We start from the raw sequence: 19,683 nt of genomic DNA, 5'->3' as shown, positions 1-19,683 counted from the left end.
GGGTCCGTGTCAAGAGGAAGACGACCACTTTAGATAGACCTATCACTAAGGTCTGTCTTCTCCAAGAAGCTGCATGAGGCGGTGGTAAAGACCGTCCTCCTACGGTGTGCCATGTAGTGACCTCTGGCACCAGGTATTGGTTATCCAGCAGCAGAGACACTTATCAGTTAAAATAGTGTTTGGTTTAGCTCCTTGTTTTTTAGTTGTTAGTAATTGTCTCTAGATTAGAAGTACAATTAGGGGCCGGTGTAGAGGAGCCAAAGCTATATATTTAGGTTATTTATTATATGAATGTTTATGTTTATTTTTATAACCTTACTTTGAAACGGCATTAGGAATATTGATTGGATTTAGATAAAGTCATTGAACCGTCTTATTTGTCATAAAAGAACATTCTAGAACATTTGTGATGTCACAGTATGATGTCATAACCAAACATTGATAGAACATTTGTGTAGCTATATATATTCAACAATTCTCTCAGAAGAGGTCAGTGTGCATCTTGAAACAGTGCTGAGCAGTACTGAACAGATAGACTAAACAACATAGATTGAAGCCTGCATTTCTAGACCAGGGGGCCTTGCCTACCATTTTGCTGTGGAAATAGCCAGCAAGTTGATTTACGGCTTTCGGGTGTGGAGGAATCGAGTCTGCAGTGATTTTGGAGACTGGGAAAATACAGTTTTCTTACCCTGTAGTAGTGACAGTAGCAAGACCACCCGCATTTCATTGTATACTTGTATGCCGTGACAATTAAAACTCTTGACTTGACTTGACTTGACTTGACGTGAATATTTAGGAAAATAGCTTTAGGATCACTTCTGTAAAGAAAGACTTCGCTGTGGAAGAGAAATAAACCATTTGGATATCTTTGTTTTACACTGGAGCGGCTGTGGACATTAATTGTCTTTATCAACGAACGTACTACTCATGAGTAAGCAACTTTAACCAGTAGAGTGGAACGTCGGCCCTCATAGATTGTACTGCGGGTGCAAGACTGTTATTTCGAAAAATCCAACCCGGAAGTTCTATGTCACCGTCACTTCCTTCCTTCCTTCCGTAGGTCTCCTTTCATGCCAAAATGGCTCGTCTGTTACCGTTGAAATGTTCATTTTTTGCTGCCGTTATTCTTCTACTATGCACAAATTTTGCATGCTGTAACAACGGCAGACGGGTAAATATAAGCTTATTTTATATAGCAAACATGTATGTTGTTGCCATTTGCGTTAGTGTTATTAGCCTGGGCTGTGCGTAATGTTAGCTAACAGCTGCTAATGTTAACATGCTAGCCAACGGAACGTTCAATATCAATAGTATTCGCTAATGGCTACCCATATAGCTGACCTGCTAGACACTCGTATTGTTGTGTTCCTAGGTTGGCGATGGACTGGACACAGAATTCAGTGGTTTCTCAGTCCCTCTTGAGCACTCCTTTGAAATTGGTGAGCAAATTCTCTCCTTTTTGTCTGTTTCTGTTCATGGTGTTAATGTCTAACGTATAACGTTAGCCAGGGTTTGTGAATTTTATGGAAATGTCAAGTCAAGTTTATTTGTATATAGCCCCAAATCACATTACACGTCAATGAGCTTCACAGGCCCACAACGGACCAATACCCCCTGACTTAACCCTCAATGAAATTAAGAAAAACTCCCCCACAAAAAAAACCTTCACAGAAAAAAAAAATGGAAACCTCAGAAAGGCAATTCAATGAGAGATCCCTTCCAATAAGGACAAACTACACCATTTTAAACTATAAGCATTTCACCCAACATATTGTTAATAGTTACGGTTACAAATATTGAAGTCATCTTCTCTGCTACCGCTACGGTTGACCCAAGGAGCTCAGTCAGTGTTGTGTTGCTAGTTATTATTAGTGGGACACTTTCATTGTCTTTCCTGAATTCGATCTCTCTTGTCTCCTCTAACCCAGATGATGTGGCCCAGTTCCGGTTGCGTGGAGCGCTGCAGCTGAAGGCCGGGAGGGAGCCCAGTGTGGCGCTGTCTCCCAGCCATCTGTCAGAGGAGGACAGGATCAAGCTGAAGGTGGGACATGATCCGGGTTTGATGTTTCATTAATCCACATGCACCATGGCTAGTATGTTTCAGCCTGGATTAGTGCTAGCTATATTGTATATACAACCGCCACAGATTCCGTTGGTTAACCCATTGAATCCGGGAAACACATTTGTGTGTATAAATTATGCAGGCTATATAATGCATTATTAGCAGGCGTTTTAGGTCTAAATGGGTCAAAACTCGTCCTAAAACTTGTGTTTTTGAAGGGAACAACAGAAAGCGTCTCGTGTCTCAGAAAGTGTCTCGACAAAGGCCGGTGGGGTGAAAACACAAGCCGCTGCTGAAATACAGTATAAAATGTACCTTTCTCTCTGAAGTCTCCTTTCAAATCCTTCAGCCAAGCTGTCTTCTGTGGTTTTCTGGGAAAGCTCTCAGTGGTGACAGGATTTGAAAGGAGATTTCGGAGAGAAAAGTGTAATTTTATACTGTTTCAGCAGCAGGTTGTCATGTGTTTTCACCCCACTCGCCTTTGTCAACGCTTTCTGTTGATCCCTTCGAAAACACAATGCAAACTTTCAATAATTTGTTTGTTATAGTATATACAAAGCTTGTCAATAGAGCTAGAGCCTGAACAAAGATATGGCCAGGCCTCTGAAGAGGTTCAGTGAATGGGCCCTCCCCAAACCCACTGTAGCTCATATCAACACATGTGCATGCATTCTCTCTCTCTCCTTCATATACACATAGCTTACATGCAAACTGGGAGTGACTTAGTCTGTTAGGGGCTTCATAGGCGTACACTTGGGATGAAACGTTTGCCAGTTTTTCTATAAACCACGGTACAAATTATATTACTGTGCTTGTGCTATATATTACAATACTCAAAAATACAGTGAGTATTGCTGTTTCAACTTTTAATTATCACTAACCATGTTCGATTTACCTTGCTTTGAAAAGGTCACAGAACTGTCCAGCATTCACCAAAGTTCGCCAATAGTCTCCCTAACGAGACGCCGGCATGCTATACTTCAACACAACTAATGCGGAAGGCAATGGCCGCACTCCAGAGATTTTTCAACCTTCTAGACTAGTTAAGGACTAGTGAAGTGTGGTCATATTTAGTTTTTTGTAAAAGTGCTGTGGGGGGTTAAAAGAAGATGACCACCCAGAACACATGGAAAGAAAATCGCAGCGAAAGGGAGCAACACGTCAAATCTTATCAGTCTACTAATTACTAACACTGCTAATCACACCAGAAAGCACACGATAAGAGCAATAATAAGAGAGTTATCAAATTCTGTATGTTAATCTCACCCGCCAAAAACGTCTTGACAAACTACTGTATTCTCCAGGAATCAGAGGAGACGGGGGGAAAAGTGACAAGCAGTCGGTAGCGTTTAAGTCGGGAGTCTGGAAAGAACGGATAGAATTGCCATTTGCCAAGCTCCAGTAGTAATGTTAGTCCATGAGTTGGCCACTAGTCAGTGAGTGAACTAACCACTGTCTACACATCTAAGTATGGATATACATAAACTGGAATACACACATGTCCTATACGGCAGTGTTTCTCAACTGGTGGGTCGCGACCCAAAAGTGGGTCGCGGGGTCATTTTGAGTGGGTCGCGGAAGTGTGTGTAAAAAAAAAAAAATTTTTTTTTTTTTTTTTTTTTTTTTTTTATACTTTTTTTTTCACTACCTATCTTTGTGAAAGTGGCTTCTCAGCTCTGGTCCAGCTGAAGACAAAGCGGAGGAACAGATTGGACATTGAGCATGACCTCAGAGTTGCTTTGTCTACCATCACCCCAGTTATCCCATTAGTTCCCTGCATGTTAAGCTAAGAAGTCTGCTAAGAAGGATATATTATTTATTATTATTATTATTTTATTTCATTGTTTTTAGCCCTTAGTTGCACTTTTGTTGCAACCCCAGTTATCCCATTAGTTCCCCCAAACGTAGGTCTGTTATGTTAAGCTAAGAAATCTGCTAAGAAGCATATTATTTATTATTATTTTATTTCATTGGGTTTTTAGCCCTAGTTGCACTTTTCTTGCAATCCCAGTTATCCCATTAGTTCCCCCAAACTTAGGTCTGTTATGTTAAGCTAAGAAGTCTGCTAAGAAGCATAATTATTTATTATTATTATTTAATTTCATTGGGTTTTTAGCCCTAGTTGCACCTTTCTTGCAATCCCAGTTATCCCATTAGTTCCCCCAAACTTAGGTCTGTTATGTTAAGCTAAGAAGTCTGCTAAGAAGCATAATTATTTATTATTATTATTTAATTTCATTGGGTTTTTAGCCCTAGTTGCACTTTTGTTGCAACCCCAGTTATCCCATTAGTTCCCCCAAACTTAGGTCTGTTATGTTAAGCTAAGAAGTCTGCTAAGAAGCATAATTATTTATTATTATTATTTAATTTCATTGTGTTTTTAGCCCTAGTTGCACTTTTGTTGCAACCCCAGTTATCCCATTAGTTCCCCCAAACTTAGGTCTGTTATGTTAAGCTAAGAAATCTGCTAAGAATCATATATTATTTATTCTTTTATTTCATTGGATTTTTAGCAATAGTTGCACTTTTGTTGCACTTTTTTGTGTTTATTTCATGTTTTGAAAGATTGCGTATTACTGCAAATATTTTTTTTTTTACATAAATCATAGTGGTTCAAAATGTTGGGTCGCGACTTAATGACTAAGGAAAATGTTGGGTCCCGAGGCTAGACCAGTTGAGAACCACTGCTATACGGTATGCATTCAAACCATTTATGTATTCTTATAAAGTGGCTCTGGCTCATCAAGCAGTTGTCGAATTGGTTGAGTGTTCCAACAGGGGAAACACTATTGGTCTTCTCGAGACTCATCCGTATTTACCGGTATGTCAATTGTGCACAGGCTCATTGCAAATGCTCAAATGCAACACACTGTGAGTGAGTGAAGAATAATGGAACAATCATAGTATTCTCATGATGTATTTTGACATCTCAGCTCATCAGCCATGGTTGTCATTTAATGACAATCAACTGTTTGATTACAATCACCCGATGTATCAAGAAGATGTCTGCGATGGAATACTGTGAATACTCAGTGAATACTTTCAATATACAACTTGTGAAATTATTTGAATGTGTATCGGCACTAAAAAACGTTTTCAGCACATTTTAACAATACAGCGATAATACTGGAAACTAGAGCTGTGAATCTTCACTGGCCTCACAATTAGATTACGATTCAGCTGTCCACGATTCGATTAGATTCTACGTTGCATCTCGATGCAGCTCAATAATATATTACATCCTCAATTTTATAATTATATTACTGCACATGGCTCCTTTTTCATCAATTAATACAAGCAGTCAGATAAATTAACTTTTATTTAGAAAGTTCTTAAATTAGAATGTCAAAATAAATGTCTACTAGTGTTGCATGATACAGATACTAGAAAGGTACCCAGCTATTAAAAATGGTTCAATACTTTTTATTAGTATCAGTAATCAATACTTTTAGAATAGCCTGATGCTGTATTTTCTATGAGTTGAGTGGGTGCATGACCAGAGCACTAGCTTTAATAATACAATAATAATAATATATTTGATTTGTAGGGCGCTTTATAGTTGTGGAGCAAATCCCAAAGCGCTACATTGTAAAAGAACATAAAAGCTAGCAAGAAAGTAAAATGTTTTTTTGTACATTTACATTTTTTTTAATAATCTATTACAGGGGTAGAAATGTAAAAAAAATCCATGGCTTTTTTTGCCCCCCTTAATTGATTTTTGGGGGCTTTTTTTGTATTTTGGGGGCACAGCATTTTTATGATAAATTAACAAAGATTATAAAACATTGTTGACTTTTTTTTTACAGTCTTCGTCCCTATGTTTGATAACGTAATGTTAATGTCTCCATAATCATTTATAAAGGACAGTGTGTAGGCCTACTGACAATCATTTGCTAATAGATGGGTGCACCAGATTTAGCAAGAAGCTATAATTTCCATCTATAGTCCTATGTACTGTAACGTTACATAGCTATTTAAATCACAATAGTGTCAGTGATTAGCCTCACCCTCTAGCTGTATCTATTGTGATCACCAGAGATCATCGTTAGAGAGTTGGTGTGTTTTGGGAAGCAGAGTCCTTGTTCCTGACATGGCTTTTGAAGTGATCTTCGCACATGTTTTTGCAGGTCCAGTCCACGGGGCATGTTGACAGAATTTGCAAAACACCTTATCGACTGAAGCAAAAGTCATTAGGATACTGCTCTGCTCTGAATTTAGGGCTTAGTGCGGAATTTCTTCCGACGTTAACGTTAACGACGCACCGAAGCAGCCAGACGCTTGGATATTTCTCTGTGTTGTGTGTCACGCAGCGGTCTCCACCTCCCTCCTTGCAACAAACGTTCCACCCAAAAACGGAATTTCAGTCCAGTTTCTGAACTATTAACAGCGGAGCTGTTTTGTAATCTTCACTCGTCTTGCACACAGTAAATTCTTTTTCCGGTTCGCACACACACATATTATTAGGGGCAAATATGAGGGAAATGCTCGCACTGTAGAGCATATATATAATTATATATAATATAATTAGTAAACTGTCTGGGGCTTTTCTTGAGGGCATTATTGCCCCAAGCCCCCGTTAATTTCGACCCTGGAATCTATTATGTTTTGTCACTGCATCGATGCTGAATCGTCCGCATTGCGATGCATTTAAATTTCGTTGTAACAACTGTAACAATGACAATAAAGATCTATTCTATTCTATTCTTAGAATCGAGAAATGTTCACACCTCTACCGGAAACCATGATCATTTTGCTCACTATATCATCATGGCATCATATGAAATATTCATACCGTTTCATCTCTAGCACACACACGTACACACACACGCACAACCTGACCAAACAGGAAGTAGCATGACCGTGAGATTTGGCCAGTTGTATTTTCCTCCCCTATTACTTGAGTGAGGGTTATTGGGAGCTGTTGCATTTGTGTCATTGCATGTGGCCTTTGAGACCAATTCACACTCCACAAGGGTTGTCAGAGGAGGGGAAGGTGAAGTCTGTACTAGAGAGGGCTGGCACCCTGTAGTCTTTACAGAGCTTACAGCTTTACAGTGTACTAGTTCCTCTGGTTCCTCCACTGGAGAAGGCAGTCACATCACACTTCCAGGTTGGCGCCTGAACTCCTTCAGTTCCATCCCTTGATATGAGAGCCAGGTGAAGAGACTCGGGGCTCACCCAAAACTGGCACATTGATCTCTGAGCCCTATTGAGATTAGATAAAAAATGTATTGTCATCATTATACAGCACAACGCAAAGAGGTTGTGCAAATGTAACATGCAGTAGTCGTGCAATAGTGATATACAATGTACAGGTGATTAACTTGGTATACAATATATAAATTAGTTCTAATAATGTAGTGGTAATCAGATGTATGTACAGAGTTGTAATATTATTGTACAGGTATAAAGCCATTATGGTAGTAGTCGTACTGGCCAGCAGCGTAACTAGTACTAGTACATGCTATTGTACAGAGTTATATGGGTTATATGCAGGTTTATAAGTAGACTATAATTTGACCTACACAGGAGACTCCTGGCTCTTGATAAATTTGCTGCTTCTACCTCTTAGTCAACCAAGACTCTTTTAAAATTAGAAACACTTCTCTGGGCATAGCGATATTCATTCATCTGTACTGGTCTTTGATAGACTAGAGACCTAGAGGTCATTTTGGGTGATTGCATTCGGGAACACACTTAATATGGGAAATCAGATGATGTGGCCATTAATCATATTAAGATCTAGTTTGTGAAGTACAGCTGCACAGTATGTCTTCAACTTTCCTTCTGTTTTCACCCTGCGCCTGAACGGCCCCGCAGGAGGTCGCCGCGGTGGACGGCCTGTACAGGATCCGGGTGCCCCGCGTGTTCCTGCAGACCGACAGGCAGACGGAGCGCCAGCTGGAAGGTCACCTCACAGCCTTCGTCAGAGCGGTATGTGTTTTCACGTACTCTGCTGAAGACAATCAATCAAATGTATTTATATAGCACATTTAGACATGAGTCACATGACACTTGTCAACCATAGCTAAGAATAAAGAAAAGTATAGAATAAACAGAAAATAAAAACAACCAACGGATAGACAAGGAAACAAAACAACACGTCAACAAGCAAGGCAAGAGTCAAAGTGAGTCAGGGAAGGCCAGGCCGTATAGGTGGTGTAACTGAGGGGTACAATTCCCTGACTGTATTGATAAGTATGGTATCATTAAACCACTACCGCTTTATGTACTTTAACTACTGGCCACACAGTACATGATATAGATATGATGAACACTTTCCCACCTGATGAAACCAAGTCCACACAAATGTATCCGTCGAATCTTTAATATATAGCAAAGGGTATATACAACGTTCACGTAATGACATTTATGATTTGAATGCACTTGTAAGGCAAATGAGTATTCGTAGGCAAATCAACATTGAATGTCCAATCTCTGGTTACGCAGGAAGCAAGTATACAACCTGGTTCCTTAGAGAACTATAGCGATGGTACTTAATGATTATAGCTGGATACACTAAAGGGGGTCCCGCTGGTTGTAAGTCAGTAGGGGGGGGGGGGGGGGGGGTTAGGAGAGCCGCTGGCGATATCCCATCTGGCCAACGATTTCTTGGGAGAATTCAGAGTGCTGAACACGGTGCCCACAGAACCTTGGTCCACAGATTAATACAGTTGGGCCCTCTTGTAGACGGTAGCTGCCGGTCCACAACGAAGAGACGTGAGGCGACCTCACTCGGGTTAGAGCGCCGTCTCACCTGGACTCCTCTCGGGGGTAGTTCCAACACTTACCAGTGTTGGCTGTTATCCATGGCATAATCAAAGCACCCAAAGCAAGTAGATAATCCAAGCCGTGTAGGGCTCGCCGTCGTCCGGGTAAGGTAATCCAATGTGCAGGTCCACTCGTCCTTGCCCAGAACTCCTCGGATGAAAGCACCACACGTGGTCTGCCCAGCCTGGTTAAGACTCTAGATAACGCGAGGAAAACGATGGGGGTACTGCTCACTTTATAACTCTAATCGAACGATGCACCATACATAATAGACTATTATTAACTTAATAGAAATACGTCCCACTCGACGGTATAGTGCCAAACTATGACAATTCAACTATTAATCCACACGATGTCTCAATGCCATTCTGAGGCCAAGTTGACCATACTGCACCACACGTGTATCGTGGGTGAGGCTTAACGTCTTGCCACTAGGTTGGAGGGTAAAGAACTAAGGGCTAAGGGAAGTTCTACTTTACTTGCGCCATATATATATGCGCTGTGAACAAATAGTACCATTCGTATTTCGGCAGACGTATTCCTACGCGGAACCGGGGCTAGTAACGACATGTTCGTCGGCACGATTGAACTTGAACCAAGGGGCTTGGCTGCTGGCGCCAAGTTCTTGTCCAATGAGAGAATGAAACTATTATGGGCTGTTAGTAGACCAAAGGGATATTCAGTGTATATGTACAAGGAATATACAAGGGATATCAAACGATATACAAATACTATTAAATATATATCCATAAATAAATATATATATTCGGTTTAATCTGATCCTTCACAACAGGTGGGTTTTGAGTTTAGATTTAAAAGACTCGATGGAGGGGGCAGATTTAATGGACATGGGGATGCTGTTCCAGAGGTCAGGGGCTGCGACCAAAAAAGCGTTGGTATAGGGGGTGAGGAGATGACAATGAACCTCTTGAGATCTATAAGCCAGGGTCTGCCGCCCGGTTGGCCAGCGCTCGACTTGCTTCAAAGTTGTCATCGTTTCGCTCACATTTGCCTAAAATGATGACTCGACGCACAGAGAGGAAATTATTTCACAGAATTCGTTTTTTGTGTTTGTTTTTTCTTTGGGGACAGTGGAAATGTTTTACCCAGTGGCCAGTAAGGAATAATGTTAATGTTGGGTATAAAATGATAATGATATACATATACTTATTAGGCTCCATGATTGCTCTATTTAAAATGATATATTCAGTAGGTCTGGGAGGTACAGTATACCGAATATGAAGGTATACCGTCCTGGATCCGTAAGGTATGGATTTTTACTATACCGTCATCCATGATATATATGGTACATATAATTAAACAAATATATATATATATATATATATATATATATATATATATATATATATATATAAACCTTCAAGGGAAAGAAGGGACCGCACACTCCACAGGACTCGTTTTTGCTTATTTATTGTTGCACAACGCGTTTCGCTATCGCTTCCTCAGGTGCTATGCAATGCGTTGTGCAACAATAAATAAGCAAAAACGAGTCCTGTGGAGTGTGCGGTCCCTTCTTTCCCTTGAAGGTTTTCTCCTTTTAGTTTATTTATCTCTCTTGCGCTGACCTGCACCTCCAGTCGGGGTCCAACCAGATGTGCACGAGTCTTATCTAGTTTAATATATATATATATGTATATATTATATGTGATATACCGGTATATGTTTAAGTTAATAAAAGAAAATGTTCCTTGCAGCAGTATTAAAAAAAAAAAGAAAAACAATTTAGAATGAAATGGCACCATGACAATTGCATTACAAGATAAGAACATAAAAGGGTGTCATATCACATTGTAATTTGTGTTGGAAAACCATGAAAACTGATCATATCACAAGTGATTGTGATATGATATTTTGGCCATATCACCCAGCCGTACAGCATATTTCATTATATTTCTGCAAGGTAGGGAATACCCCTGGATAGGGTTGGGTACCGTTCACATTTTAACTGATACCGGTACCAGTATGAGTTCCTGGAATTCGGTATCTGTACCCGTCGGTACCTTTTTTCGGTGCTCACATTTGTAAAAAAAGTCCAAACTTGTCAATTTCAACATTCAATCATCTTTATTAACAGACACAGGGTCCACAGAGTAAAAAACACACAAACATAATCAACAAATTACATCACAATAAATAAAAACATAAACCAATAGCAGCTCTACAACAGAGCACTCCAGATACAGGACTGGAACTTGATCTCACTGAGAGTAGGTTGAGTCAGCAACAGGATGATCCTATTCTGAGACACATTCAGACGACAGATACATTTGTACATCGGGTGTCTCAGCAGAGATGAAAGGAGTTACCGGTAACTCCAGCACCACATAACATTTAGCTGGCGCTGCAGCACCTAGGCTTCCTCAGCAGAATCCTCAGGCAATCATTGTAAGCAACCTGGAGCTTATGAAAGCTAGCCTGCTTAAACTTGACCCACAGGGGGGCAGTATAATAATAATAAATAGTTATTTATTTAGAACATTTTGTTATTCATTGTAATACACCACACAAAATAAATCGCATGATAAAATTTGTATCAACATTATCTGGCCATCCTCTGGAAATATTATCAAACTCCTCTGACCTCGTCTGGTCTTTCCAAAGACCCAAGACAGTAATATATATTTGTGGAAAAGGCTCCCTCTTGTCTAGTATATTACACTCTTATACTAAACATGGTACCCAAATTTGGTACCGATTGATCTAGCGTGAATCGGTACTCCGTAGTACCGATGTAATTTGGTACTCGGTACCCTTAAAAGTACCCAACCCTACCCCTGGAACACAGACCGTTTATAGTATACTCTGGTGACCCCTGACTCTGCAACTTCATCCGGGTCAACAAGGTGGAATCTCCTTCTTGCTCTTGACTATTGTTCTGTGTGTCAACCCCTCTATTCTTCTCCGTCCTCTAGTGTGCCATGGTCGAGTCGCACCTCAGTGATGTCATCACCCTCCACACAGACGTCTCCGGTTACCTCATTGGCGTTTCCATAGTGACGTTACCAGGGGCATGTAGGGGGAACGAGGTTGAGGATGAGGTCGACCTGGAGGCTTTCAACACCACGCTGAGCATCCTGGGGCCCGTCAACGCACCTGGGTCAGTCACTATATTATGTGTTGATACATCTTTACAAATCGATGGCCGAAGAGCAACATTTTAAATAGCAGAATGCTATTTTCTAAGGATGATAATAATAATAATAAACGTTATTTGTATAGCACTTTTCATACAGGAATTGCAGCTCAATTGCTTCACAGCAGTAAAAAAAAAAATAAAATAAAAAAAAGCATAAAATGAGCACAACATTGGCAGATCAAGATCAATCAATCAATCAAATCCTTTATTTAACCAGATAAGCATCATTGAGATTAAAATCTCTTTTTCAAGAGCGATCTGGCCAAGCAAGGCAGCAGAAAGTTTCAACATAAAAAAGAACATCACAATAAAATACAGATAAAACATTTACATCAAGCTCCAATTTCAGGCAAGTTATCAAACAGGCAAATGATCAAACACAGTTGCACTGACCAAGGGAACTGAGTTCGTAGGATTTTAAAATGGCTTTGAATTCTCCGAAGATACTCTGTTTTTGGACTATATTATGTGTTAACAATACAGACCAGATATTGGTGCCTCGCAAAGTGCAGATAGGAGGTTTTGCCCCACTTTTTTTTATGCATATAGGAGGTTTTGCTTTTCGGCCATCGATATGCACATTATGATGGTATCAGTCCCATCTGCAAGTGCCTTTTCTACATCAGTGATTACCTCCAAATGTTGGTTTGATTCTTCCTCTTCACTTGGTTATTTGTCCTGGTTTAGCGGTACTGCCATCTCCCCCATAATATAGAACAAAGCCCCATGCGCCTTCTCCCTTGGGGATACGTCTTTGTCTGCGTGGCTGTGTAATAATAGTATTCGTCTCTCCCACAGACCAGAGACTGCTCTGTTTATTGAGCGCATGGAACAAGAAATCGAGAAAAAAGGGAAGAACCCACAAGAGCAGAAAGGCTTCTTTGCTAAATATGTAAGTAACATTACAAACACAATACAATCTTTCTAGAATCTCTGCTTTGTTTTGTTGTTGCTTTTATTTAATTGTATGCCCCCCCCCCATAACAAAATTAATGCTATGATGCCAGCAGCAAATTACTTAGTTATAACACAAGGCCGTGCACTGGAAAATTACTTAGTTATAACCCAAGGCCATGCACTGGAAAATTACTTAGTTAACACATGGCTGTGCATTGGAAAATTACTTGGTTATAACACGAAGCTGTGCATTGGAAAATTACTTGGTTATTATAACACAAGGCCATGCACTGGAAAATTACTTAGTTAACACATGGCTGTGCATTGGAAAATTACTTGGTTATAACACGAAGCTGTGCATTGGAAAATTACTTGGTTATTATAACACAAGTCTGTGCACTGGACAATTACTTAATTATTATAACACAAGGCTGTGCACTTGAAAATTACTTAATTATTATAACACAAGGCTGTGCACTGGAAAATTACTTGGTTATAACACAGAGGCCGTGCACTGGAAAGCTACTTAATTATAACACAGTGCACTGGAAAATGCTATCGCTAATATAATGTATAGAAGTACAACTGAGGTACAATGAAGAGAAATAATACAGTAAAAAAACACCAGTAGCCCTGGGCCATTTAATTTTTAAAGCATGTCTCTTCTCCGATACGCTTCTGTTCTGAAATGGTCCTTTCTCCCGTGGGCTATGCGAGGCAAATTGTGGTCACTCACTCAACTCAGTCACGGACGATCTGGCAGGGACATTTAGTCAGAACGCATGCGCAGTAGTGACTTTCTCCCGCTCTGGCACAGCGCTAACGGAGTGTGGAAAAAGGTCAGACTAAGCAATGCCTTTCTCTGCATCTCCCTAAATAATCCTTTGAATGCATTTGCAAGATATAAAGCTACCCCCCCCCCCCCCCCCCAGCTGCTAAAAAGCACTCTGTGCATTGCCAGAGGCAGCTTCAACTACTCCTCTGTTATTTCGGTGCGTCAGTGATTTACGGTGAGAATCCGCTCATGTTTCTTCAACTGTATAGCAAGTACCTTTTGTGTATTTCCCAGTCTGTGTTTGTAAAAGGAATCGATGAGCCAGTGAGGGGCACTAGCTTACATTGTGAGTGAACAGTTGTTTACATGAACAGCCTGGGCTCTCTGAACCTGTACTAAGGGGGTCTGGGCGGTTTCATGCTTGTTGTCTCTACAGTCTATTGGAGTCTCTTACTGTTTGACTGTTTGACTCTGGGTCACTGTTTGAAGGTATACCGTCGGTGGTTAGGACCCTGTTCTAATGTTCTATATTCCCATGCTACTACTAATAATAATAATAAATAGATTTCCCCAAGGGGATCAATAAAGGAATATCTTATAGCACCTTTCTATAACTCAAAGTTGCTTTACACTAAGGGATGGTGGTAAGGCATGAAATAAAATATTGTTTGGTTCCTGTTGGTTGTCAGTTAAGGCCATGGGTAGGTAGGGATTTTATTTTATTTTATTTTTTACCATGGCGACTATGGATAGGGAATTTCTTTATTTAATTAAAATGTTCACAACAACATGGATGCATGTATTCTGCCAGCATGTTTAATATCCATAATACTAAAGGTTTGACTAAGATTTGTATGAATTTTTGAATTTCTTTTTAGTTTTTAATATTTCTTTTTTAACTCATAAAATTAATTGGGTCACACCTAAATCGGCAGGGTCGGTCGGCAACCGGAACCAAACCATTTGTTCTTTTAGGCCTAATGAGACAACCGTTGAGCGTAACAGACATGATGGGTGGTGGCTGTATGCTAGGCCATTGCTCTGTGCTGTTGGCCTGCACTAGTGCTTACTTATACAGTATCACTCAAGGGTTCAAACTCTGATATTTGAATCACCTTACAGCGCAAATAAATCCCTTCAATTTTCATCATTCATTATTGAATTATCAAAAATAAATGTACATTTATTTACTTCAGTTGGCATGTGAACTGAAGTCTATGGTTGCTTTCGATAAGTCATTATGTCCATGTAAAGTATTTTCCATTACTCCTAAGGAGGGTCTGGTCTCATGTCCTAATTTTGCTAGGCTCGCTGAACTCTTGCATACACTTTAATCCTGGTCTGGTGCTGTCCGTGTGCTGCTGTGCTATATTGTGCTGTGTGGTCAGTCACTGCCATGTATTGACCCTGTGCTGTGTTCAGTGCCATGTATTGACCCAGTGCTGTACTGTACTGTGTTCAGTGCATTGTATTGACCCAGTGCTGTACTGTGCTGTGTTCAGTGCATTGTATTGACCCAGTGCTGTACTGTGCTGTGTTCAGTGCCATGTATTGACCCTGTGCTGTGTTGTACTGTACTGTGTTCAGTGCCATGTATTGACCCAGTGCTGTACTGTGCTGTGTTCAGTGCCATGTATTGACCCAGTGCTGTACTGTACTGTGTTCAGTGCCATCCAGTGATGTTCAGTGTCATCGCCATGTATATTGACCCAGTACTGTACTGTGTTCAGTGCCATGTATTGACCACCCTGTCCTGAGCTGTGTTGTACTGTACTGTGTTCAGTGCCATGTATTGACCCAGTGCTGTACTGTGTTCAGTGCCATGTATTGACCCAGTCCTGTACTGTACTGTGTTCAGTGCCATCGCCATGTATATTGACCCAGTGCTGTACTGTGTTCAGTGCCATGTATTGACCCAGTGGTGTACTGTGTTCAGTGTCATGTATTGACCCTGTGCTGTACCGTACTGTGTTCAGTGCATTGTTTTGACCCTGTCCTGTACCGTACTGTGTTCAGTGCATTGTATTGACCCAGTGCTGTACTGTACTGTGTTCACTGTTCAGTGCATTGTTTTGACCCTGTACCGTACTGTGTTCAGTGCATTGTATTGACCCTGTCCTGTACTGTACTGTGTTCAGTGCATTGTATTGACCCAGTGCTGTACTGTACTGTGTTCAGTAGGGGTGGAACGGTACGCATTCGAACCGTACACCATTCGGTACGACCTCCACGGTTCGGGGCATGTGTGTATTGTTGGGTTATCGGGATGCGTCAGCGGCGAGCTAGGCTAACGTTACGTTAGCCGCGAGCTAAGCTAACTAGCACTAGCCGCGAGCGAATCGTGGAAACGTTCACAGCCAAGTGACTCCACGACACCAGTTCTATTAGTGGGGAAGGGGGGGGGGTATATTGACGAGGCTTGACAACAGAGGTTCAAAGATAACTTCACGTTTATTGGCTGTTCGTTTATATTACATCATCATAGGCTTCTCCAGGTTCCAAAGCCGTGTTACTGTTGACTTTTACTTCCTCGTGTGACGTCACTTCAAATACGGCTACCAAGACTCTCAAAAAACTAAAGCGAGTCGATTAGGTACCATGCAGTGAAAAGCGGCATAAGAGAATACTTCATAATGTTTCATGCAATTAAAAAGTAAATATGTTTAGTACACGTGATTTTCTTTATTTTAAATAACAGTGACTTTTCCTTTTTGATAAGAAAGTCTACTGCTGGTTGAGCATATGCATATGCATACTTTATGCATACTTTGTTGATGGCCTTTGTCTATAATGTGGCCACAAAAATAGAAAGGTTTAATTATTTAGTTTGTTTGCACTAAGTTAATACTTTGCCTATATTTTTCAGTCAGTTCGGTCTTTGTGTGCCAACATTATTAACACTTTCCGTGCCAGCAGGGGGTGTCCTAGATACCCTGTTGAGTGCCAACGCTCTATTCAATGACAGAGCGATCACATTTGTGAACGCATAAACTATATCTTAAATTATGGCTATGTGTCTAATACGACCGTCGCTTATCAATTACTTGTTTGCAATCAACATTGTCGAAACTGATTGTTTTTTAATCTGTTAATTTCCGTTTATACCATTTTTAAACGTTCAGAAAAAAATAAAGATTCCACATGAATCGCCCTTTAAACACGTTGTCATTTTTCGGCCTATTTATGAATCGTTTTCAAATAAACGCTAGATTATCGATAGTATATGTGTACTTATGCACGCTATAGAAGCGGGCTGAAAAATCGATTTATCTTATTTCCAGATCAGCACACACACACTCACAGCCACACACACACATATGGCACATGCTGATATATAGGTGAAAATAGCTCTGATTATCCCAAGACTGGTAAAATAGATTCCTTACCTCAGATCAGATGTTCTCCAAAAAGATTATTCCAATTCCTGATCGCCATTCCAAATATCGATCGCGTTTATTGATCCAACGCTGGGTACTGGGAACACCTATTCCACGCTGTTCTGCGGCTCGGCAATGACTGGGATTGTCTCCGGTTACATGCCTGAGAAGTAAAATGTGGATTCCGGAGTCTTTTTTTACCATCCATTTCATTCAGTCCAATCCAAAGGGTGCAATACCATCCGGAGAGACGATAGTGGGTGGTATTTTCCCTGTTCGAGCTCAAAGCCAGTCCCAGTGGTAACGTGAGGCTAGATTGATGAAATATGAATGGAAATCGCTAATAAAAAAAATAACGATTAAAAACTACATATCTCGTTTTTGGCACTCAACGGTTGGCATGAAATAACGACATATGCCGTGGCTGGCACTCAAAGTGTTAAAGGTAAACCTTTTTTTTACCAAATAAATGAGAAGCATGTTTAAATCAGCAATGCCTCCCCTCTCTCCTAGCTCTAACCGTCACTGTCAAAATAATATGCCTGATGTCAAACTGCCTCATTCTTTCAGTTTTTGCATGACTACGTCCTTGAGAATAACTGAAAGTTGGATTATTTTTAGGCTATATATCTTATGCTGATGTATGGTATTTTTGGAGTACCTTTTTTTTTTTTAATAAAAAAACAACGTATACTGAACCGAACCGAAAACCATGATGCGAACCGAACTGTAGATTGTGAACCGTTCCACCCGTGCCATGTATTGACCCTGTGCTGTACTGTACTGTGTTCAGTGCATTGTATTGACCCTGTGCTGTACTGTGCTGTGTTCAGTGCCATGTATTGACCCTGTCCTGTGCTGTGTTGTACTGTACTGTGTTCAGTGCATTGTATTGACCCTATGCTGTGCTGTGCTGTGCTGTGCTGTGCTGTGCTGTGTTCTGTGACATTGTTTTGGTGCTGTGCTGTGTTCCAGTGGTATTTGATTCTGGGAGGGGCCATCTTCCTCATGGCCACCAGTTCGGCACAACCCTCAGCAGGGGGAGACAGAGAGCAGAGCTGATTCCCATTCAAGTACTGTTCTCACTTTTGGCTCATTCAGCAACTCACGACTCTGTCTGGGCTGCCTGTCTCTCCTTTCTTCCAGCAAGTCTATGTGTGTAACTCCTTAGCAGTCTGACTAACTGAAATAACCACAATTTGTCCCTCGTTTTCCCCCTCTCCCCCCCCCCCCCCTGTCTACCTTCGGAGAGTCAACGCCAAAGACATTTTCACCCTGAATCTTCCCATTTGGTTGGTTTGAAATGAGTGGAAATTGTATTAATTTCATTAGCAGGATACAATCCCTTGAGATGTAGCATCTGGTTTTTGAGGGGGTCCTGTATTATAATACTGCATGTAGTTTCACACTGTACTCGAAAGCTCGACGACTGACCGAGACGCACAATAAATAAATTTTATAACACATCAAAAAAACATACCACCTCCCAGTGTTTGGCGTTGGCCCTGAGAAGAGTTTTGCTTTGCTGTTCAACCATCTCTCACCCATCCGCCCTCCTTCTTCCTCTTCCGTCGTTCGGACAATAAGTTGGGACTTAATCTGGGATAAAAGAATGACGTCGAACTGTTGGCGAAGACGGCTCAGTGATCACAGTTCAGTAGACATCTGGAAATCGAGCAGAACTTTCAAAAGAAGTACTTTACTTTGTTAAATAACCCATGGCTCCTTCTCTCTCGTTCTTCTCTCTCTATCTCTCTCTCTATCTCTATCTCTAGTGGATGTACATAGTGCCTCTCGTTCTCTTCCTGATGATGTCTGGCGCTCAGGATCAGTCTGGGGGTGGAGCCGGTGGAGGAGGAGGCGGCAATGGAGCGGGCCGGTGATCACCATGCCATTAACATTTATTATTTTCTTTATTTTTATTTTGTTAACAGTCATTTGTTAAGAACATTGTTTCCTTTGAACAGTTTCCAATTGCTGTACATAATTATATTCAAGAAATTAATTGCACTCACACCAATTAGACTTGTGTTGTATAGATGGACAGATAGTGTGCCCTTCAGAGCTTGTGTCAAAGGACTGCATTTTTAATACTGATGGAGAAATAAAGTATTTATTACTACCTGCCTTTTTTCTTACTGCGTAACGTTTATAATAACTACTGATTATCACATTCAGTAAAAGCTTATGCTGCTGCCTAGCTTTACCGTGCATGTTCTAAAATAGTAATTTACAAAACTAGCTACTTCACAATGAAAAGTAGTTAAACTACATCTTAACTTCTCTAAAAGAAAGTTAAAACTACTTTGAATAAGTAGTTCAACTACATTGTGGAAAATTATCACAATCAGAGTGTGGAATTTCATGTAGTAACAACTGAATTTACACTGAAGTGTTGGTGGGTTTTATTTATTGACCAGGGCAGACATACAGTCGGGTCCATATACACTATTTGGACATTGACACAATTTTGGTTCTGTACACACCACCACAATGGACTTGAAATGAAACGATAAGTGCAGACTTTCAGCCTTAATTTGAGGTTATTTACATCCAAATCAGGTGAGTGTTTAAAAAAGAATTGGACAAACAAGCCATAAATAAAATTGTCACGTTTAATACTTGGTTGCAAATCCATTGC

The 19,683-nt window shown here is 40.6% G+C and overlaps 1 protein-coding gene across 2 annotated transcripts; it reads left to right on the top strand.

Moving 5' to 3' along the window:
* Window positions 1-1,054: 1,054 nt before the first annotated feature.
* Window positions 1,055-19,164, top strand: emc10 (ER membrane protein complex subunit 10). 2 transcript variants are annotated; one of them, XM_084329409.1, is made up of 8 exons: window positions 1,055-1,174; window positions 1,376-1,442; window positions 1,932-2,044; window positions 7,886-7,999; window positions 11,770-11,954; window positions 12,792-12,885; window positions 18,018-18,115; window positions 18,818-19,164. In XM_084329409.1, exons 1-7 carry the CDS (start codon window positions 1,082-1,084, stop codon window positions 18,102-18,104), a joined length of 753 nt encoding a protein of 250 aa, XP_084185535.1. In that variant the 5' UTR covers window positions 1,055-1,081; the 3' UTR covers window positions 18,105-18,115; window positions 18,818-19,164. The 2 variants fall into 2 exon arrangements, with proteins under 2 accessions (XP_084185535.1, XP_084185534.1); XM_084329408.1 differs by lacking the exon at window positions 18,018-18,115.
* Window positions 19,165-19,683: the final 519 nt, after the last annotated feature.

Source organism: Notolepis coatsorum, assembly GCF_963971535.1.
Source record: "Notolepis coatsorum genome assembly, chromosome: 14".
Taxonomy (NCBI): Eukaryota; Metazoa; Chordata; class Actinopteri; order Aulopiformes; family Paralepididae; genus Notolepis; species Notolepis coatsorum.
The sequence above is the reverse complement of the archived record's forward strand: the minus strand, read 5'-3'. Positions and strand labels throughout refer to the sequence as shown.

What these genes read in the sequence shown, in the direction of transcription:
- emc10 (XM_084329408.1), top strand. Translation starts at nt 1,082, where the DNA reads ATGGCTCGTCTGTTACCGTTGAAATGTTCATTTTTTGCTGCCGTTATT. An exon ending in AGGACAGGATCAAGCTGAAG is followed by an intron (nt 2,045 to 7,885) that starts GTGGGACATGAT and finishes ACGGCCCCGCAG; the next exon opens with GAGGTCGCCGCGGTGGACGG. An exon ending in TCACAGCCTTCGTCAGAGCG is followed by an intron (nt 8,000 to 11,769) that starts GTATGTGTTTTC and finishes TCCGTCCTCTAG; the next exon opens with TGTGCCATGGTCGAGTCGCA.